The sequence below is a fragment of the Lithobates pipiens genome, unplaced genomic scaffold (genome assembly GCF_037356315.1).
Source record: "Lithobates pipiens isolate NorthernLeopardFrog02 unplaced genomic scaffold, aLitPip1_a1.2 Scaffold_18, whole genome shotgun sequence".
Lineage (NCBI taxonomy): Eukaryota > Metazoa > Chordata > Amphibia > Anura > Ranidae > Lithobates > Lithobates pipiens.
The window spans coordinates 78,880,538-78,904,342 of NW_027507758.1; the positions used below are offsets into that span (position 1 = coordinate 78,880,538).

The 23,805-nt window shown below is 42.3% G+C and overlaps 1 protein-coding gene across 3 annotated transcripts in view; it reads right to left on the bottom strand.

The window, feature by feature from the left end:
* TP53BP2 (tumor protein p53 binding protein 2) overlaps window positions 1-23,805 on the bottom strand; it is a 99,990-nt gene that overhangs the window by 33,038 nt on the left and 43,147 nt on the right. For 2 of the 3 annotated variants that reach the window (XM_077485817.1, XM_077485818.1), the window contains exons 3-10: window positions 19,806-19,953; window positions 12,737-12,850; window positions 7,980-8,062; window positions 6,100-6,201; window positions 5,115-5,286; window positions 4,832-5,013; window positions 3,271-3,435; window positions 18-246 (exon numbers count right to left, since the gene is read on the bottom strand). In XM_077485817.1, the coding sequence (XP_077341943.1) occupies window positions 18-246; window positions 3,271-3,435; window positions 4,832-5,013; window positions 5,115-5,286; window positions 6,100-6,201; window positions 7,980-8,062; window positions 12,737-12,850; window positions 19,806-19,953 (1,195 nt within the window). The remainder of the gene's footprint in view (window positions 1-17; window positions 247-3,270; window positions 3,436-4,831; window positions 5,014-5,114; window positions 5,287-6,099; window positions 6,202-7,979; window positions 8,063-12,736; window positions 12,851-19,805; window positions 19,954-23,805) is intronic. The other variant, XM_077485819.1, reaches the window with a different exon arrangement.

The window sequence follows — 23,805 nt, forward strand, 5'->3', positions numbered from 1 at the left end:
ACTGTTGGATAAGTTACCAGATTGCGCCTTGCCCTGAGCAGTCTTCATGTTGGGAAGAGTTTGGGACTTCAGTGTCACATCCGGGACTTGTGTGGGAGTGGGTCCCTCCGAGTAGGCAGGTTTAACCAGCAGCTCAGGTCTGGACGGCATACGTGGCATGGTGGCAGACTGAATGTAAGGGCCGACAGCCGCCACTCTGCTGCCGGTAGGCGCTACCTGCTGAGGCAGATTCCCATCAGATGAAATCTAAATCAAAGAGAGGCGGCAAAGCTTTTCAACACAAAACAAGCACACAGCAAAATACAACGATTGCAGGAAGCAGCAGCAAAAAAAAAAAAAAAAAAAAAAAAAAAGTACAGGTACTCCATAAAGAAAGCACTAAAATGGGATTATAGTGAACTAATAGTTACTGTACACCGCCAAGAGCAGTAGCAAAAACTTTAGGTTTCCGGATTTTACACTTGAAATAAATGCTCAGAAAGAAATAAAGTGCAGCACTGAAAAAGTCTATAGATGATCATTCCAGGGAGAATCCAATAACGTTAGATGATACTAAAAAAGGATCAATTTGTGTAACATTAAAGCGGAGGTTCACACAAAAATTGAACCTCCGCTTTTCAGAACCCTCCCTCCGGTGTCACATTTGGCACCTTTCAGGGGGAGGGGGGGTGCAGTGATCTATGGACTTTGTGTAACAGCAGAGTTATGTCACATGCGCCTCCAGAGGTATCATGTATTTCTTTTCCTTCTTTACCACCTACCCTCTATGCATTCCTGGCAAGGAATGCATAGGGGGGGTAGGTGGTAAAGAAGGAAATGTACATAAATATTGGGGATATATGGGGGGCTTAAGGTAAACCTGTTCCTTTCCACTGAATGGGCAGGACAGCAAGTGAAATCATCCCTCCATACATGGACACATGCATCTGTAAAAACCAGACAGGATATCTAACCCCTCTCACTCTTAAAACATAAAATAAGCCTGAGCCTTCATTCAGCACCATTACATCACTATAACGTTCACTCCCCTTCCCCCCTTATACTGCTATAAAATAGGGTCAAGGGGGAATGTTAATGTACACAAGTTGGGACTTGGCTGAAAAGGTAGCAATTCCCAATTAGAACAAGGGGTACAACAAAAATTCAAAATCCTTCACTTTTGGGGCAAAAAGGAAATCGTTACCTTCCCTTCATTTCACTAGATCAAGCTAAAAACAGAAACGACCAAAATTATTTTGAATCCCATCAAAAACAAAAGTCTGAAAACAAACTATAAAGACGAGAGGGATAAGTAAATTTTACTGCAATAAATACCATCTTAGAAGGTAATTACACAATATTGAGGTAATGGGCTTCAGCGGCTCAATGTTCTGATGTGAAATGATCCATTTGAAACTAATGATAGCTCAGCAGATTGTAGACCTTTCATCATTAATATGCAAATGGTAGGAGTCAGCAGGCTGGTGTGTCATGTACAAGATATTCCGGTTTGATCCTCTTAGCTGAACAAAAAAGCAGAGTGCAATCCCTTCTATAATAAGCCATATTATAAATGTTCCATGGAGTGGGATGCAATAACCTACTTTTAGGAACAGCTGTGATCTTTGTAATCTGGGTGAAGAGTGTGAACAAGTCACCATTAGCCCTACTGACCTGCAGTGAAAATGTGTGGGAATATTCTCAGTGGTGCTGACATTACTCTGCACCACACACAATGCAAGATCTATGCAATCATGGTGGAAGATTTGGTTTTTGGTAGTACAGACAACCAAGTGACCATAAAGCCCCGTACACACGAGCGGACTTATGTCCGACAGACTTCCGAAGGAGTTCCGCCGGAGTTCCGACAAAGTTCTGACGGACTTTTCGAATGAGCGGACTTGGCCACACACAATCACACCAAACTCCGACGGATTCGAACGTGATGACGTACGACTGGACTCGAATAAGGAAGTTCATAGCCAGTAGCCAATAGCTGCCCTAGCGACGGTTTTAGTCCGTCGGAATAGCATACACACGAGCGAATTTTTCGGTAGGAACTGGGTCCGGCGGAGTTCCGTCGGAAAAATTTGAAGCATGTTCCATTTTCTAAAGTCTGTCAGACTTTTGCGAATCAAAAGTCCGTTGCAGCCCACACACGATCGAATAGTCTGACGGAATCATTCCGTCAGACTTTGGATGTTGAAAAGTCCGCTCGTGTGTACGGGGCTTAACAGCCTCATTTCAGAGTCTTCCACTATGACAACCCCTTGGCGATCATTGATTGTTCTGAATATACAGCTACCCCTCGTCAGGCAAGGTTTGGCAGGCACAGACCATTTTAAAGATACAAAAGCCAAGACATTTTTGAAAACATTTTTAGAAAAAAATAAAAATAAAGGTTTCTTTCCATCTATATATATATGCCCTTTGCAACTGTGCAGCATTGTGCACAGATGACACAGACAGAGGTGAGTACTGGCAGCATGTGGTCTGTCCTCAACGGAAACCCTCTTGAATCTACTACTCTATAGCTGCCAGGGTTGCAGAGGGCTATTTGCCCCAGGTACGCATATACAGGGATCAAACCCCATTATTCCTAGCTGTATACAATACACAATAACAGGAACTATGGAGATTGAATAATATGTCATAATTATATAAAAATCTGGTGCAGTTATAAAAGCACAGGTACCTAGAGGTGCCTGCAGATGCATAAACACCTGGCTTTTACATGTGCCAAATCTTGCCTGCTCCTTCCTGTCTAACACATATTCCAACTGACTAGTGAGACAGATCATCAAAACGATGGGCCCAAGAGGGATGCATATGGGTTAAGGATGGCGGAAAGCTACCCCTAAAAGTGTTGGTGCTTTGTCAAAACGGTTTTCAGTTCTATGTAATAGGAGGGTACGGGAGACTGCTACAGATATGTACATCTCTCTAGGTGATTGCTTTATATCTGCAGCAGTTTTCAGGATCTCTTTAAAAAGGGTCATTTATACTTTTGGATAGAATTTAATTTGAATAGCTTAATTTAAAGTATACGAATTTACCAGTGGGATTAAAAATATTAAATCATCATCATCTTGTTACGGAATAGGAATAGCATTTGTAATTATGTACGTATTATGGGGGCATCCATTTTTCCTTGAGGCATGCACATCCTGTTCTTCCTGCTTAGAAGTGCATTTTGGCTTTAGTCCCAAGGTCTAGTGTGTTTGGCAGAACAAGGGTTAGCTATTTTCTACCCACGGAACTCGATTGTTCTGTGTTCAGGAAGTCACTTACTGGTACATTCTCCTTTTGCTGCAGGGCCACCTTCTTCTTCCAGAGACGATCTCGGAGCTCGTTGACGCGTTTGTCCATTGCGGTCACCTCCGAATTTCGCTTGTTCAGGCTCTCTCTCTGCTGCTGCAGCTTGGCATTCTGCTCCTGGTTCAGCTTGTTCCTCAACTGAATGAAGGCACACAAGAGACCCTTAAGACAGCGGACTCTAAAAGACAGAGCAGGCAAAGCTCTGCATGCTAATCCACAGCCATTGACAAAAACGGAAGGAAAGCCTTTTACAGCTAAAGGGAAAGCTACCTCAACAGTCAGCACACCTATATCTATGCCGATGGGCACATGTTAAAAGTAAACAAAGGTTTTAAAGAAAGCCTGTACTGACAATATGCAGGCTGCCAATGGTGAACTACTTGCATGAAAATGCTAGTTGCCTGGCCGTCAAGCTGAACCAAAGGCTTTTTAATTGCTTTTGACTTTCATGGGACAGGTTTGCAGATCAGGAGTGCTTTCCTCTGACTTCACAAGCATACCTGTTCCAGTCTCTGAAAAAAACTGGAGGCCAGGCACAGCCAGGGAACAGGCTTTTTTCAAGAGGCGGCTCCAATTTGGTCAACCAGAACTGTCATTTTTGATATAACATTGTCAGTCTATAAAACTAATGCAAGCAATTTTATATTTCTGATACATGCCATCTACCACAAACTGCTGTTTTAATAGCTCCCTCTTTCCATAGAAAAATAAAATAAAAAACCCGACCCGACCTTCAAGCTGAGAGTCTGGTCTTTGATGTACAGTGTGTTGTAGGGATGCAAAGCACATCCCTCCAAAACATCTGTTTTCTCTACGAGTCCTTTTCTAATCTACCTCCTCCTCCCTGTTACAACCTTAAAAAAGGATAAGGTCACCTATAAAAATAAATGAATGCACATATTTTTGCAGGTTAAAAAAATGTGCATTTACCCATTTGTTTTTTTTGGAGCCTGGAATGCATGGCACCAGCGATCAGCAGATTGCTGGTGCCATGCAAGTCTCCTGCAGACTGTCAGTGCAAGTCTGCCCATACATCATATGGGTAAGCAGTTTTACACTGATAGGAAGAATCAATGAACTACCAATCAACAGCACTTAGTGAACAACGATCAATCATTGCTCAGTTCTCCGTCTTTATTGAGCAGGGATCTAGTGACCATCAATCACCACCTCTCTGCTCTGCCCCTCCAGTGCTCACTGGAGCACTGGGCTGTGGAGGGGTGGGAGTGGCTGGGTCAGGCTCTCAGCGGCACAGAAGCTGAGCCAGCTGCTGGTCCAGGCATCTGGGTGGATCCTGACAAAGTCAGGATCAGTCCAGAGCCTGGACTGGCTGACCTTCCATGGAAAGGAATGGAATCCACAGAGTATATACCTGGGTGGGGAATACACTAGTTTGCTGGGAAGATTATAATGAAGATCACCATGGTTTACTTATGCTATGAGCAAAAAGATTAGCCCGCTAGGAGAGACTGAAGATAAATATACCAAAAGGGTGCCGATCCTTTAGGGCAAATCATTCAGTCAATTAACTTACCTGCAGCTCTTTGTATAGCCGGTCAAGTTCAGCGACTGCAGACTGATTGTCATGGTAACCCTCGATGCGCCCGTTCTTTAGCATCTCCAGCTGTCTATTTAGCTCCTCCACTTTAGCCACAGCTACCATCAGCTCCTTCTGCTTCTGCTGGAACACGTTATTCATTTGCTCGATCTCCTCCACTGATGAGTAAGAAGAGGAAATCAAACATTAACACATCTATGTGATACATTTTCTGAAGAAAAAAAACAAAACAAAATAAACACAGACGTTGGGGCCTCACTTAATCTGCCATTGCTAAGCCTCTTCTGTTCCACATGGCCCTTCAGGGCTCGCACTTTCTTCAGCTTGGCCTCTTGGTTCTCAGCGATCTCCCTCAAGCGTTTCAGCTTCTCTTGTTCGCTGGCCTGCTGCTGACGCTGGTCCTGCTGTTTCAGATATTTTAGCCGCTGTTCCTATAGGAAGCCACAGAGTTCATGTCAAATGATGGTAACCTTAACCCCAAACATCTGCAGTCTCCTCTTGCAATCTAAGTATAGTTTTTTGTATATTTCACATTTCAATATTAGTTGAGCCAGCAGAGGGAATAATGCAGCAATTACAAATAAAGTTGTCTGCCAAAACTGGCAAGTCCCTTTACAAAAGAAAAAAACATTCAAACAAATTATTTCCTTTAAATATAGCTACTGTATCATGGAATATGAATGTTTTGTTTGTTTCAAAATGAGTAATTTCAGGCTTACTCAATAAAGAGGAAGCGCAGAAATGCAACGTGCAATAGTCCCCAGCACCCAATCAACTAACATCACTTTAAAGCCGGCCGACCTTCGACCTTCGAGTGCAATTAGAGACCATACAAAATTAATTGACTCAAATCGCTTTGCAAAGAATCAAATGCGGTCTGAACAGGAATGTGGTGCGATTCCTGTCCAAATCACATGTGGTTTCTTTGTGAATCCAGGCTTGTCATAGTGACTTCAGCCTGGATTCACACAGGAGCGGGAAACCCGACACGATTCAGACAGAAACTCGCTTTTGTTAGTCCGGGAATCTTTTTTGTTCCGCCCACTGGGTGGAAAAGAAAAACTTCTAGTGTGTACCAGGCTTTGCTGATCTTACTGATGTAAGCTTACATTTCATTGGGTTATATGTACTGCACATAACACTTTAACCTGCTCTACTCAGTTTTGTAGTGCGTTAGATTGCTGTACACATCCTTGTCTACGTCATAACCAATTGTTTCCACTAAATTGCTCCAATGGATATACCTTTGTAGCCAGCATCAGCTGCTGGGCTTCTATCTGCTGCTGCTGTCGAGCTGCCATCTCCTGAAGTTCCGCTAGGGTCATGTCCATTCTGGGACCATTCACCTATTAACAGATACCCATATTCATCATAAGTCACACAAAGTACATGAACACATTAAACAAAAACAAAAAAAAAAGATGAAAGGCTATCTTTTCCAATGTAAAGGACAGTCAATTGGGAAGATTTAAAGCCTGGTGACATTTATGTTTAGGACAATTAGAGAGTAAATAACCCTAATCCCTCACTGTAATGGTCATGCGTACTGGGCATCTGCCATCTGTCATATTTATATTCATTTCGAAGCGAATAGCATGCTGGACAATAATCTGTTGGTTAACAAACTGTATTCAGAGATCTGATTACTTCTAGAAAACTAATCGGACGTGGCCATAAACGTAGTGACATCCCAGCAACCACTCCTTAGACCAGATAATTGGTCAGATGGTCTGTAAACACCCACCCTTGATGTGAAGAAAAGTGGAATGCGTCCATATTTGCCATCAAACAAGGAACATTCATCAACTGGACTCTGCAAGTATTCTTCCTATATAACTTATTTTATTTTTTGTTGCTTTGTTAAATCTCTATTTCTTTGTAACACCCTTTTTCTGTAAATATTTTATTTGCACCAATTTTACTTTTTCCATAATTAAAGTAGAACTATAGGCCCATTTACCCCCCCCCCCCCCCCCCCATTTTGGATAGAGCAAGGAAGGGACTTTTTTTGGGGGGGGAAGTTTCGCCATCTGTGTCCAATTGCGGAGATTTTTCTTCACTTCTTGTACCATAGCCAAACAGGAAGTTAGAGGAAATCCCTGAAAATTAATGGAATTCCTTGGGGATTCTCAGATCACCTGAACTAGCGTCTCCATTGGAAGATCTCCCCTCTATTAAGTTTCTGGGGACAACCCAAAGTTTGGGCTTTTCTTTTACTTTCAATGATAATGGTAAAAAAGGACAAACACAGGGTGAATTTGCTTAACGGGGCACAGACGGCTAAAAAAATGACAAGGGGTCTAATCCCTCTCCACCCTAGCCAAAACTTAAAAAAACAAAACACACTTAAAAGGTTTTGCCTTTAGTTACACTTTAAGGCTTTTAATGCAAACTAAATGAATCCCTGCTCTTGAAGAGTGCTATTGTATAGTACAAATCCTCTGAACACATTTGTCTGTGGTGACTGTGTGTTACAGATGTTTATTCTAAAACCATAGTTGGTATTGCTAAAATTATGAGTTCCCTCCTCCTCTGTCAAAATGGGGTGGTGGTAGCTTAAATGGTTAATTGCTTCATTAATTTAACCCAGTGACTCTCAATCTCAGGCTGCTGGCACCTAGATTGGGTCCCACAAGCTGAGAAATCTTTGTGCCAGGTGCATCTGACAGTAGCATTGTTACACAAGTGACAGTGCAGCGTGAGATTGGTCAGTCCTTTTGTCACGAGTTGGTAAGGAGGGCAGGGATTTAATATCTGTCTGTCGCACTCACCGTTCTATCAACATCTAAAAAAAAGAATATTTTTTTTAAATGTTGCCTTTAATTTAGGGCTATCCTATTCACATACTTCACGCCGTCTACATTTTGTCAAAAGCAGTGGGATTGAAAAAAATATAATATAATATAATATAATATATAATATATAATATATATATATATATATATATATATATATATATATATATATATATATATATATATATATATATATATATATATATATATATATATATATACACACACACACACACACACACACACACACACACACATACACACATATACTATGTATACAATATGTAAATGCGTGTATATATTTCAGCCATGTGATGCATCACACTTACCCCATTTTCCATTATCGGTCTGTCAGCAGGGCCCTTCACACCATTCCGTTTTAAGTTGGGATCACTTGTTCTCTGTGCATTAACTGCATAAAAAAAAAAAAAAAAAAAAAAAAAAGAAGAAAGGATAAACACATCCATAAAAATGTCAGCAGGAACCAGTGGTATCAGCCTGGCATAAGGCCTGAAGGAAGTTCTTTCTGGTGAACTGATCAGCCACTTTATGAAGTCTGGTACCATAAATACAAGTAGCATGAACTCTTGCAAAGCAGCGTTGTTGGATGGCTCACTTTTTTCACCCATAGCAGGTTTCCTATATAGAGTGGCTCCAGGCAGGTAAAAGCAGAAAAGCTGCTAATGAACTCCAGGAGATACAAGACAAAATCCACGCAATGAACCTTTAGCTTGGGGCACAGCCGGACCACTTAATTTTCATCTCTCTGGACTCACTGCTGGTGGCACTGTAGCAACGGCAATGTAGACAGACAATGCACCCGCACAAGTTTGCCAGCAGAGAAATCCAAACAGTCAAGCTAAGCAGCCATTACCAGCAAACTACACCCTAGATCAAGGATATGCAATTAGCAAACCTCCAGCTGTTGCAGAACTACAAGTCTTATGAGGCATAGCAAAACTGACAGCCACAAGCATGACACCCAGAGGCAGAGGCATGATGGAGGTCCGCTAATTGCATATCCCTGCCCTAGATGAAATATGAAAGGCCTGGACAAGTAGGCATATCCCAATGTGTGTATTTCAAGGGTTAATTTTCCAAGAGTATTAACAGGCATTATCCTCGGATGAATTTTTTCACTGTCATTTGTTAGAAAAACACAATCCTCAGCTTCAGTTCATATGTACAGCTGCATAAACGTGCCTGCGCGGCTCATTGAGATCCAGATGTTTATGTACAAACTGAAAAAATAAACACGTGAAATCAAAAAGGAGGCAGAGAAGAGGTGCTAGGCATAGTCCATAACCAAACAAATCATCTCAATATCGTGATAATACGTGATCTACAATTCAGTCCAAAGAGAATTGCATTTCCAGAGACACAGGAATGCGAGGGATAAGAGGATGATGGGTATATGATGATGCGGGGAATGGCGATAATAATGAAGAAAGATTTACTAAAACTGGAGCAGCTCTGCATAGTAACCAATCAGATTCCAGGTTTTAGGCCCCATTCACACTTGAGCAGAGAAAGTTTCAGGCATTTTTATTTGAGAGTTTTGCTGGCATAGTACAAGCATTAGGGGCTGGGTTCACACTTATGGGAATTGGATGCGGATTTTCCTGCATCAAATTCATATGGCAGGAGAGCGTGACCGCCTCTCAATGGAGACACACATCTCCGGAGTGGTTCCATTTCAGGTTCTAATTTGGACCTGAAATGGTGAACGGGGATGCACCGGACCCCCTGCTGTGCGCCGCACAGTGTAAACGCAGCCTTACGTGTGTATTCAAGATTTAATAGTTTTTATTTTAGCTAATAGAAAGCCGTAGGGGGAGGAGCTGCTGAAAACATGCAATAAAAAGCTTGTAAAACGCTCATGTTGAGCTAATGCACTTTGAGCCACAAGCGTTTTGCTACAATTTGAAAATCGCTGTGATTCTGCCAATGATTCCAAAGCTTGTGGCAATTGCGCAAAATGCATGATGCACCTTTGGGGGGTCATTCATTCTAAATGGCACCCCAAAAGAGGTGCAATTTTGCACAACAGAATTAAGCTGCAAAATGTGGCAAAACACTCCTTTAAAAATTCACGTGACGCTTGTTGCCCAAAAAAAGCAGGAGCTTTGTATGGGGGGGGGGGGGGGGGAACTACCACAGGGCAGCCCACTGAAGTGAGTGGTGTGAGAGGCGGAATCGCAAGAAAATTGCCCACACAAAAGCACAAGTGGGAAGCCTAGTTCCCACTATGCAAAGTGTGAATGAGGCCTAAAACTGAACCTTTTTAGTGGATTACCTATTGTCAAGCTAACAAAAATCTCTTAAAGAGCAATTCCAGGCAACAAGTGAAACTAAACCGCAAGAGACCAAGTTTTTCCAGCAACCACATCTGTACTAAATTTCAAAGGTTTAACCTCTTGAGATACACGCTATAGCTGAATGACGGCTACAGCGCAGACCTGCATTGCCAGGACTAAGTCTATTGATGTCATCCCCTGCACGAGCGGCCTGCGTGCCCCCTGAAGGGCGCGCGCGGCGAGCTCTGTGAACAGCGAGTCTATGAGACTCGCTGGATCACAGATTGGAGTAAGGGGTCGATCCCAACCCATTACCACGTGATCAGCTGTCTGCCAATGACAGCTGATCATGTGAGGTCAACACAACCGGTAATCGGCGATTTCGGGTGCAACTTGGATAGACATCTGTGCATGAAATCGCACGATTTTAAAGCCGCAGTCAATGCGAATGGGGGCTTATCCGAGTTCTCTGTAGTTCCCACCAGGTTCTAGCACAACTTCCTGAAGACTCTGCTCTTCCTGCATCCGGCATCACTACATTCACACGTCTGAGGATGGTTTCACACTCACTGATTGCCTGGAAAAACTTCTTAGTGCTGACAGGCGGCTTTGTTCAATTTATAAACTACAGAACTAAATGGGGCAAGGCTGTGCTTCCCATATCTCAACATCTAACATTAAGTGTTTCACTGCAGTGCCCAAAACACAGCACAAATCATTGCTCCTATATGGGGAGAATGGACCCAGAGTCTTGTGTTACATACTATATAAGAACTACAGATATCTGCAAATACTTCCTTCCCAATCCAGAAATACTCTTCCTTGCCAACACCTATAATTACAACACAAACCAGAACCAAAACTATTTGAAATGATTTACACGTATTCTCACAATGCTGCACTAACATACAAGTAAAAATTTTAGGCATCCCTTGCAGTAGGCGTTTCATTTTTGGCTACTGTAGACATATAAATGCCCCTGCAACAACACAGTTCAGTGCTGTCCATGATATTCTATTATTTTCACTAACCATTACATTTTGAGGACAAGCTTTCAGGGGCCAAGGAGGAGAGGCTAGACCCTAAAACCTTGTCCTGAAACAGTGCACATTGTTTGTTTTTTTAAAGTACCATGGACAGTACAGTACTCGCCTGCATTTTTGGTAAGACACTCCCTAAAGCTAGCCTACAAAAGGGATGCTGACACTGCATTTTTCTTCATTAGAGCACTGAGATTTCATCAAGTTGTCATTATGAAAGTGGTTATAAAGCTTAGTTTGGTTTTCTTACAAACATGGCTATACTTACCTGTTCTGTGCAATGGTTTTGCACAGAGCAGCCCCGATTCTCTTCTAGGATCCCCTGCCGGTGCTCCTGGCTCCTCTTCAAGGGCTTTGCCTTAGGGCACCTGTGTGTTAGTTCCCGAGTCCCGCTGCTGCATCCATTGACACAGACAGTGGGACTTGGCCCCACCCCCGGTTCCCATGTCACCAGATTTGACGGATGGCAGCAGGAGCCAATCACCCCCCGCTGCCATCAATCTGTCCTATGAGGAGAGAGACAGCGGCATGAGCCACTGCGCTCATGTAAATCACTGGATCGGATGGGCTCAGGTAAGAAAAAAGAAAAAGGGGGGGGGTCTGGGGGGCAGCTGCAGCACAGAATTTTCACCTTGATTTGCAGAATGCAAAAACCTTAAAAAGGGGTTGTAAAGGCAGAAGGCTTTTTTTATCTGAATGCATTAAGATGAAAAATCTTCTGTGTACAGCAGCCCCCCCTCCCCCCAATACTTACCTGAGCCCTTCTCTATCCAGCGATGTCCATGAGTCCCTCGGCCACCCGGGACTCAACCTCCTGATTGTCTGAGAAACAGCAGTGGTGCCATTGGCTAACCGACTGACAGCAGCGGGAGCCAATCAGGAGAGAGGGGACAGGGCTGAACCGCAGCTCCATGTCTGAATGGACATGCAGAGCGGTAGCTCAGCTCGGGTGCCCCCATAGCATGCTGCTTGCTGTGCGGGCACTCAACAGGAGGGGGATGCCAGGAGCAGCAAATAGGGACCTGAAAAGAGGAGGATCCAGGCTGCCCTGTGCAAATACACTGCACAGAGCAGGTAAGTATAACATGTTTGTTATTAAAAAATGTATGCAATAGTGTGAACCCAACCTAAGGCTTTAGAACCACTGGCGATCTGTCCATTCAGGAATCAGTCTATGAATGGACATGGTGAAACAAACAGTGATTGTTTTAAAGCAGGCAATAGATTGGCTTTTTTTTCATTCAATCAACCAATTGGCTGATTGCGGCAAAGGAAAAAAAAAAGGGGGGGGGGGGGTGTGAAGAACAGAGTCCCCCATCTACACAAGAAAGGTCAATGGAGAAGTCCTCTCTGCTGCGCAACTCTATTCTGATAGGACTCTTCTGCTGTTAGAATACACTAATCAGTGGCTGCAGCTGCTGATAAACATTTTTACACATTCCAATTCAACAGAAGTTGGTCATTAGATTGATATCATTAAATCCATTAGATGGATTTCTGATGAGTAGGAACAGCCATACATAGATCAAAATTCTGGTCACTGCTGAACCAGCCAAAATTTCAATCCATCTATGGCCAGCTTAAAACAAACAATAAAGGTTAATAATCTCAAACAGTTCCCTAAAATCCTTGCAATGTACATAGATCATATAAGGAGACCTGACATTTTCTCAACAAAATTAAGTAAGGCTTTGACAGGTGACCTCTATCCAAGGAGTTCAGATATATCAACTAAGGAGTTGAACCTACCTGACCCTCTAGATGGCGGACGCTCATGGCGCAGAAAGAACCGGGCTTCATTCCACTGCATCCCATACTTCTGCAGAACATCGTACATCCGTTCATTGTCTGCTACAGGACGTTCTGAAATGCGAAATTAGGATTGCGGTTACATTTTGAACAGGTATGCGATAAGTGCTAAGAAAAACAGGATATTTCAGAGAAAATATATTTAATCTGTTGTGCTGCAGTTCTCATGTGTAAGGAGAGAGCAGAGTGACAGAGAGATGATCCAATCAGTCAGCTGCTCCTCCTTTTACTGCCCAGTTCAGGCTAGGGGAGGGACAAGACCTGCAAAGTGTTAGCAGGCCATACACGGAGCAAATTTCTTTCCTGCAACCATAGGCTGCAGGAAAGAAATTTGTTCGATTCCTCCATCAACACAGACTGTTGATGCAGGAGTCCCCCCCTGCCAGGTCACTGTCCTCCCCGCCGGGAAAAGACAGTGATTGTTGCTAGCAGCTGCTAGCGATAATTGCAGGTAAAACCCAGCATGCTGGTTGTACCAAAGTTGTTCCATCATAAACGGATCGAATCTCAAGTGATTCAAACAGTGTATGGCCTGCCTTACTGAACAGCAGCAGAGAAAAAATAAAAAATCAAGTCTCCTACCTTGCCAGACATAGCTGTACTGTGTGATACTATTAAAAAAAATATAGGAACTGGACAGAAATAAAAATCCTTTGGCAGGTAAAAGAGTATATATTATATATACATAATATATATATATATATATATATATATATATATATATATATATATATATAATCTCATCTGTGTATTGTGTCATTTGCCTGGAGGTAGCTTTAATTAATGTCTAGAACAAAATGGTTTTCAAGATATTCATAAAAGAATTACTGACTCGTTTCATCGAAAAGTGTCCATTGCGTCACAGTAAGCAAAATGTTTAATTCAAAGTAGGAGTTCTGCTTTAAAATTGCTACGGCCCATAAAAAGAACGAAGGTTATAAATAAGCTGGAGAATATGAATACAACGAGGCAGGAGACCTGGGTAACCGGCACGTTATTCCTAAACTCAATCTACTTTTGGCACAATGACATAAAGGCTGAAAGGGAAGCGGCTCTGCCAGGCAGTTCTCACGTTCTCCCAATGAATAATGGGAAATGTGCCCGCTGAGCGCTGGTCCTTGTCCTGCCAGTGGCTGATGCAGGAGGACAAAGAGCCATTCTTCTGAGCTCCGCACACAGAACAAACAGCGCTGTACATCTATCATCCGTACACGCTACACACCACTGAACTTCCCAGTCATCCCACACATCTCCCTGTATACATCACAGAGGCTCCAACTGATGGCCCTGAGCACGACCAAGGCCTGGATCGCTTTCCACCCTTCATTCAACTACATGGGTTATGGTGAGAAGGGACTAAAGGAATCCAATCAGTGCATTGCACAGTAAGCCTTCCTAAAAACAGAAGGTATTCACATGTCTCCTTCCATCATATATCCCAAAAATAAGAGGATTATTTCACATATTAGAACAGTGGATGAAGCCATGCAAAGCATTCTATTATAAAGTTCATGCACTGAACTCTAGATGAAAGCTACAACTGATAAATTATACTATGCAATATAATAGTGCGTACATTATATATAATAGTGCGTACATTATATATAATAGTGCGTACTATATATATATATATATATATATATATACACATATACACACACATATACACACACACCTATATTTTTCTATATACACAGTAACTCACAAAAGTGAGTACACTCCTCACATTTTTCTAAATATTTAATTCTATCTTTTCATGTGACAACACTGAAGAAATGACACTTTGCTACAATGTAAAGTAGTGAGTGTACAGCTTGTAAAGTGTAAATTTGCTGTCCCCTCAAAATAACTCAACACTGACATTAATGTCTAAACTGCTGGCAACAAAAGTGAGTACACCCCCTAAGTGAAAATGTCCAAATTGGAAGCAAATTAGCCATTTTCCCTCCCCGGTGTCATGCGACTCTTTAGTATTACAAGGTCTTAGGTATGAATGGGGAGCAGGTGTGTTACATTTGGTGTCATCGCTCTCCCACCGGTCACTGGAAGTTCAACATGGCACCTCATGGCAAAGAATTCTGAGGATCTGGAAAAAAAAAAAGAATTGTTGCTCTACATAAAGATGGCCTAGGCCAGTGATGGTGAACCTTGGCACCCCAGATGTTTTGGAACTACATTTCCCATGATGCTCATGCACTCTGCAGTGTAGTTGAGCATCATGGGAAATGTAGTTCCAAAACATCTGGGGTGCCAAGGTTCGCCATCACTGGCCTAGGCTATAAGAAGATTGCCAAGACCCTGAAACTGAACTGGAGTACGGTGGCCAAGATCAAACAGCGGTTTAACAGGACAGGTTTCACTCAGAACAGGCCTCGCCATGGTCGACCAAAGAAGTTGAGTGCGTGTGCTCAGCGTCATATCCAGAGGTTGTCTTTGGGAAATAGATGTATGAGTGCTGCCAGCATTGCTGCAGAGGTTGAAGGGGTCAGCCTGTCAGTGCTCAGACCATACGCCACACACTGCATCAAATCAGTCTGCATGGCTGTCATTCCAGAGGGAAGCCTCTTCTAAAGATGATGCACAAGAAAGTCCTGTGGTGTGATGAGACCAAGATAAACTTATTTGGTTCAGACCGTGTCAAGCGTGTGTGGCGGTAACCAGGTGAGGTGTACAAAGACAAGTGTGTCTTGCCTACAGTCAAGTATTGTGGTGGGAGTGTCATGGTCTGGGGCTGCATGAGTGCTGCCAGCACTGGGGAGCTACAGTTCATTGAGGGAACCATGAATGCCATCATGCACTGTGATTTACTGAAGCAAAGCATGATCCTCTCCCTTCGGAGACTGGGCCACAGGGCAGTATTCCAACACAACGACCCCAAACACACCTCCAAGATGACCACTGCCTTGCTAAAGAAGCTGAGGGTAAAGGTGATGGACTGGCCAAGCATGTCTCCAGACCTGAACCCTATTGAGCTTCTCTGGGGCATCCTCAAAACATAAGGTGAAGGAGAGCAAGGTCTCCATAATCCACCAGCTCTGTGATGTCATCGTGGAGGATAGGAAGAGGACTCCAGTGGCAACCTGTGGAGCTCTGGTGAGCTCCATGCCCAAGAGGATTAAGGCAGTGCTGGAAAATAACGGTGGTCACAAAAAATTGACACTTTGGGCCCAATTTGGACAATTTCACTTAGGGGTGTACTCATGTTGTTGCCAGCGGTTTAGACACTAAACTGCAGGGCTTAGCCTGTGGAATGGGGGGGGCGGCACAAGCGGGCCGGCCTTGTGCTGTAGTGCAAGCTGACAGGAGAAGAGCGCAGAATGTGAGAGGGAGACTAGTTCAATGGTCGGCTACTTCTCCTTTCACTGCCCAATCACAGGGTGGGGAGGAGAATATTAAAGTGGTAATAAACTGGTTTAGCTTCACCTACAGGTAGGCTTATGGTAAAGTGTTTTGTATGTAAATCCAGAGTGCTTAGAAACGCCTTCTGCTCCAGACTGAAATCCACCCATCAAGGCATTTCGATATTTGCATACTCCTCACAAGAGCCAGCCCACTGTATTAGGCTGCATTCACATCTAGGCGACACGTGAATGCATTTTTTTTTTCGTGCTTTTTTGCGCAACAAGCATAAGGCAGCCTATTCACTTGAATGGGCTGCCCTATGTGCCCCAAAGAAGCTCCTGCACTTTTTTGGGGGTAGAGCTTCAAGCAAATTGCCACGTGTGTTACCAGTGTTACAGGAAACTCCAATAAATGGCAACGCTCCTAAAAACCTACATTCTAGCGAAAACTGCATCGTGTCAGATAATGCCTGACGGAATTTGCGCATGCGCAGTACGCAACGTCACTCCCTGCGAATGCGCAGATTGTCTGAGGCATTATCCGACAATCTGCGAAGGGAGAATGTATTCGTCAGATTCTGTCTGCCTCTCTGCTCATGTGGGAGGATTGACCGATCACATGACAGGTGCATTTGGGTATGTTGCAGGGTGGGCCACAGTCCTGCAACACACCCAAATCCACCCTTCACGTGATCGGTCAATTCTCACGCATGAGCAAAGAGGCAGGCAGAATCTGACGAATACATTCTCCCTTTGCAGATTGTCGGATAATGCCTCCGATGATCTGCGCATGTATCCAACAGGGATGCACTATTTGACAGAACGGCACAAAAACGCTTTTTTAGCTTCTAGTGCGCATGAGAGCCTAAAAGCTAGAGCTGCATGGTTCTCAATAATATGAGAATCAAGAAATTTATATTATATATAAACACACACACACACACACACACACACACACACACACACACACACACACACACACACACACACATATACATATATATATATATATATAATCTTTTGCATTTTTTTATTTTATTTATTATGTTGGGTTCTAAGTAATTTCCTAGCAAAAAATAAAATACTGATTTTAATGTGTAAGCAACAAGTACCAGAAAAGGGTTTAGGGCCAGTTCACACCACATGCACTCCAGTGCACTTTTTTCTGAATCAAAAACGCATAGAAAAATATATGTTTTCAATGGCATAGTTCACACCAGTGCTTTCCAGTTCCAAAAAAAAAAAAGAAGTAGAACTTGGTGCATTTTTCCTGCACTGGACTGTACTGGGACGCTGTAAAAAGCATAAAAAAAAAACACACTGGAATGCATCTAAACACACCAGAACACGTTTTTATTTAAGATTAAGAAAACACAGAGGGGGGGGAAATGCACTGGACTACACCAAAAATGCGCATGCAGAAAAGCATCTGGAAAGCATTTCTATGGTGTGAACTGGTCCTAAGTCTTTAAGTGGTTCAGCTGACCTCATTTACAGATAGAAGTTCATTTCTTTGTTCTAAAAGAACCGAGAGATACATGGTTTCTCTTTATTGCTGTTGATAAACATTTGCCGGCTGAGTTTTTGTCCCCCCCGCCCCCCCGACAGATCTGCACTTGTTTAACACGAGCTGGAGAAGTTCTGCATTAAGCTCATGGTTTGTTAACGATTAATCGTGCAGCTCTACTAAAAGCTGGCACAAAAACGCATTTTTCATCCGGAGTTTTTCTAGCATTTATTTAGTCTTTATTGTGCAATGTGCGTGGGGCCTGAAAGGCATAAACAAACATTGTAATCACTGAATATACACCATTATTTCTGACTTTTTTTTTAACAGCTCAGCCCAAAGCAATCCTAAATTTAGCATGAAGGAGGTAGAAAACAAAACACATCACCATAATTAAACTATATAAAATGCTCTTAAACAGAAACAATTCACATCCTTCCTGCTATAAAAAAAAAAATATATAGATCCACCTCGCTTACCCACAAGAGGCACACACATCACCCCATGCAGGACCTTTCTGCAAGTTACATATCCAGAACGGACAACACACCAAAATAAAGAAATGGGACATTCTGAAGCCTAAAAATGCATTTCTAGTTTTTAACAAAGCAGGAAAGGTTAACACACGTGAGATTTAATTTTTTTTTATAGTAGTGTCCCTACTGGGGAGATTGCTCTCATTTTCTATGGACAACACCCTTACACAAAACTTCAATTGGACAAGAGGGTGTAGGGACAGGAGGATGTAGGGACAGGAGGGGTGTAGGGACAGGAGGGGTGTAGGGACAGGAGGGGTGTAGGGACAGGAGGGGTGTAGGGACAGGAGGGGTGTAGGGATCTCCAGTTTCTCCATGGAAAAGATTTCCCATCCCTTCCCGCCCTAGTGGGGACAGACACCACAAAAACCCAGCAGATTTTCTAACTGCCCCCAACTCTCACGTTTACACAAGTGTTATTTCCAGACCTAAGGCTACGGTTTCCCACAAGACACAAAAAAGCAAAACCCATTGGCAGACACTCGGCAGTGCCATTAATTCTTAATGGCACCCCCATGCATTTAGTAAGGTACATGCGCCCAAAATGTATGGTAACAAAGTACCACATGTTCTGGTGCACCATAACTTTTAAAGCGGTTGTAAACCACTGGTCAGTTTTTTTTATTTTTTTAACCCTGCAAGGTAAGGGCTTAATGTGCTAGTATGCATCGCATACTAGCACATTATGTTAAACTTACCTTAAAACAAAATACTCCGGTGCCGAGAAGTCAGATGTAGAGGCCGCTTCCATCTTCACCCATCTTGCTTCCAGTCTGTGACTGGCCGGAGCCTCGATGACATCGTGGCACCAGGCTCTGAAGAAATAGCACGGGTGCCCGTTCCTTCAGAGCTCATGTGCTAGTGATGTCACTGGCTGCATGCACACTAAATATCTTCTAAACAGTGCACGTTTAGGAGATATTTGCATTACTTATATGTAATCCTTATTATAGGCTTGCCTAAAGGTAAAAGTCATGCATGGAAGTTAACTTCCACTTTGAAGGGTAATGGATGCGTGTGCACTCTGTTGCGCCTTCGTGGTGTGAAGGATGCCCAATCTAAATTCATCCCTCATCCCATGCAGAGCCATAATTACCTTGATCTGATGGTTATGGTTCCACTCTTGTTTACATCCAGACTTCTATAGGGCCTTGTCCTGAAGCAGGAGATGATCAGAGACTCAGTCATAGAAGTCTACTAGGCTGTAATGCACAGGATAGTGAAGATTTGCGGCACTGGATGTAAATGACCAGCAAACCTGCATCCATCGGATCAAGGCAAGTATGCATTCTGGAGAGGGGGAGGGTGGGTTAGGTCAAAGGCATAAGGCAAAAAAAGAAGTGCATCATTGTACACTTCTCTTTTAAAGAAAAAACAATGTGTGTGAACCTCCATAAATTAAAAAAATAAAATAAAATCCAAATTCTGATGAGGTACAATACGCATTTTGCTTCTAAAGCCAATAATCTATATAGAGATGAAAAGACCAAAATTATTTTTCTAATTGCTTTGACACATAGCATGTCCAAGATTTACAGTCAACCGTTACAGGTTTTGGAGGCTGGAGACTAATGAGGATTATGGATGGAACACATTAAAGGAGCTATTTTACAAGGAACCCATACCTGAACCGCGCCAAAGTTCGGACAAATGGCACTCCAACTCTCCTGTCTCCTTACAAAGCTCCACCACATCTCTGCAGGTGGTCTCTGGAGTAACGGGAACCTCTGTAAAATGTTGCTCATTGTTACTGAGATAGACCGTAAGAAACATCTGTGGAAGAAAAAAAAAAGCGAGTTGACATTAGGACCATTGAATAAAAGGGGAAGATACCATGTAGTTGTGTAAAAAAACAATTTTGGAAAGAAACACGGTTTCCATCTAATAACGCTAGAGAGCTTGCCAAAATCCAGGGAAACTGGAATGTCTATCAAAAGACATCTCCCTGGGAATGTTGAATTTGCAGGTCAATTATTAGATGCTTATAGATAAAGATTTATACTGTAATTTTCCAATCTAAAAGAAAAAAAAAAAAAAAAAAAAAAAAAAAAAAAAAAAAGAAGAGCACTGAAAATATGCAATTCGGTCATTTACAAACCTGCAACCACCATCTGAAACATGTGGTCACTTAAGATTGGTTCCCTCTGCTATAACCTGTGACGAAGACGTGACTAATGCCGCACACACGATCGGAAATTTCGGCCAGCAAAAGCCCGATGACAGTTTTTTATTGGAAAATGCGACCGTGCGTATGCTCCATCTGAATTTAGCTGGCCAAATTCCCGCCAGCAAAAATTTGAGAGCATGTTCTCAATTTTCCCAATGAAAAAACGTTCCATTGTACATTCCGATCGTGTGTATGCAATTCCGACGTGCAAAAACTCACACATGCTCAGATTCAACTACGAAATCGAAGCTATTGGCTACTAGGTATTGAACTTCCCTTTTCTAGTCCCGTCGTACGTCACTACGTTCTTGCCGGTCGGAATTTGGTGCGACAGTGTGTAGGCAAGACAGTTTGAGTAGAATTCCGTTGGAATTCCGACGGGAAAAACATCAGTGCTTTTTCCAACGAGAATTACGATCATATACAAGGTATTACAGTGAGACTTTGAAGCAACATGCCTTCCTGTAATGTTGGATCCAAATCACATCAATATAGATGAGAATCTGACTTGGAGGCAACTTCCATTAAAGTCTATGGGCACAAGTCAGATAGAAGTCACCTTGAAGTAGTACAGGAACCCTTTCTAATGTCAGAGTGACTTCAGTAGTGCCAAGTCAGCTCATATTGACCAACATTCGATCTTACATAACTTGGGGTGTCACAAGTCGGCCCCCTAGTTGCAGCAGTGTGAACTGAACCTTACAGGCACAATGGTATAAAGTTTGTACCGCGCCACAGCTTCTCTTTCCATTGTGTTCAAGTGTTTGCTTACTACAGAACATTTCTCATTTTAATGACTAAACATTCCTCAGATATGGCCTTCAACTCAGTACTAAGAACTTCGCTCCCCACTTATACTCCCAGCGCAAGCAAAAGAAAAAAAATGAAAACCAATTCTGGAGCCACCCCAGGGGGTAAGGCAAGCTAGGGTACAGGGATAGCAAAACGCGTAGATCTGGAGACAAGCTGTTCTAGCTGTGCCTTTTCATTGCTCAATTATCCATAAAACTAATTCGTTTCAGTGGTCCTATGGCATCCCCTTCTTCACAAGTAGAAAAAAATAATATATCAAAAATATAAAAGCACAGTATAACATACAAATTTCATTTTTCTAAACAAATCTATAAACTGTTCTGTATAGAACTATGCCGTTTTATAAAAAAGTACAACATTTTTTTTTTTGGGTGGGGAGAATAAACTGAGCACTCTTAAAGCAAGTAATAAAAAGGAAGGTACATAAGCAATGTAACCGGGTGAGTCAGAAATCCTGAGCCACGGACACCTGTACATTAACGTGGACCTATCATGTGAAAGGAAAAAATAAATAAATTAAAAAAAAAAAAAAAAGTAGAAGTTCACATAGGTTGGTTTTTGCCAAAATCACATCACAGTGGCCCAAAAGCAGCATTTCCAAAGTCTGTAGAATATGGCATCCACCTTAAGGGCCCATTCACACCATTTGCATTGGGGTATGCTGGGCAGTGTTGCCCAGTGAAGTGCCAATGCAAAGATAATTTGCCTGGTTTACCATGGTGTCAGTTTGCACAATTTTGTTGTATTGGCACGTGCTAAAAAAAAAAAAAAAAAATTATATATAATATATATATATATTTTTTTTTGCACGCGATATATATTTTTTTATTTTATTTAAATGGATTGGTTTGCAGTGAAACACACCACTGTTAGAATAGAACTTCAGGTGATATTAAATGATATTCCACAGAGCAGTCTTCCCTCTTTTTTTCAGTCCCCTGCCATCGCTGTCCACTTCATCAGAGTGTCCCTTGACAGACCACACGAGCCTATAGGTACACAGCACAGCTCAGCCATACCCTCCCCCCAGCTCCCTCCTCACAGGGGAGCAGAACAAGCAGTGGGGTTTTTGTTTTTTTGTTTTTTTAACCTTAAGCCTAGGGTCACACTAGTACGGGGTAGAAATCGTGCAAATTCATACCCCGCATGTCAGTCCGACTTCGGAGGCGATTTCAGAGACATCTGTGTGGGTTCCTGCACAGATGTCTATTAAAAAAAAAAAATAGGAATCAATGCGGCACCGCAAAGTCGGCGTCGCACCGATTCGGATGGTGCCATTGCTGACAATAGTCACCGATTTGACATGTCAAATCGCATCAATGTGAACCTAGGCTAATGCGGGGTTTTGACTTTAGAACCACCTTTAATGAAAGGTCACTGATGACATTTCAAAGAAGTTCTACCTCAATTCCAAAAAAAAAAAAAAAAAAAAAAAGCGTTGTGAAATCTACATAAAAACAGAATGCAACGATTTGCAAAACATTCCTCTCCCAAAACTTCAGGAACTGGTCTCCAGACATTTGCAGTTTTGGCAATAAAAAAAAGGGGGGGGGGGGTGGAGGGGATGCTACACTGTGGTGAAAATGGAAACCGCCGGACTGCTTTTTTAAAAGTTTTCCTTAGCAATGAAATCGTCACGCCGGGGGTTAAAAAGACGCCGATCGTGGCTGCAAAGACACCGTAGGAATCGCCCACCAGTGACACAGGTAAAAAAAAAAAAAAAAAAAAAAAAAAAAAAAACGGCAGTGCAATCCCGCTTTAAGCGCTCAAGGGTTGGGAGACGGGACTAACTTTTGGGTGACCTTCGATACAACAGCTAAAGCGTTAGGCTTTGCCATGGTAATTCCAAATAAGGAGGGAAATATAAATCTTTTATCATTGTGCAGGATTTAGTCTTAATTTTCTTATAAAACACGGAAGATTCAGTTTAGTAGTTTTCCTAAAAATTAGAATATGAATGCACCCGTTTACCCAAACGAATAAGGCTAGGTGTGTTCTTTAAAGTAATGTATGTATATTATATATATATATATATATATATATATATATATATACACACATACACACATACATACATACACACACACACACACACACACACACATACATACACACTTTAAAGTTTTCAAATGTAAAATACATATATAAAATGCAAAAAAATAAATAAAAGGAAAAATAGAAATAAAAATAACAAAACCCAGAAAAAAATGGTAAGTTTGACGAGTGACCCTCAGGAGTTAAACTTGGATGTGCTCGGCCTGCTGTGAATTGTTGCCAGCAGTGCAGCAAATTATGCAGATATTTCATACACAGATCTGCTGTGAGGACAAACTCACCTACAAAAAGACTTTCTATAAAAATAACCTTGCTATTCAGCACATATTATGTGAAGTCAGGCACTCTGTGATTGCAGGGACAAGTCCCAACACCGATCACTGGCGCAGAGGGTCTGAAAATTCTGCAGAAAAGCCTAAAGGTAGAATCCGGTCTCTCAATTATGGAAACGAATGAGAAGACACCGGCCACCTGCTCCAAATTACCTGTAAAATGCAATATGGCGCGTTCCCTTGTCCCAGCCCTCTTTACGACTTCAAGTGCAGCCCCCGCAACACTGCAGTGAACCAATTTTATTGCTTATGTATCAC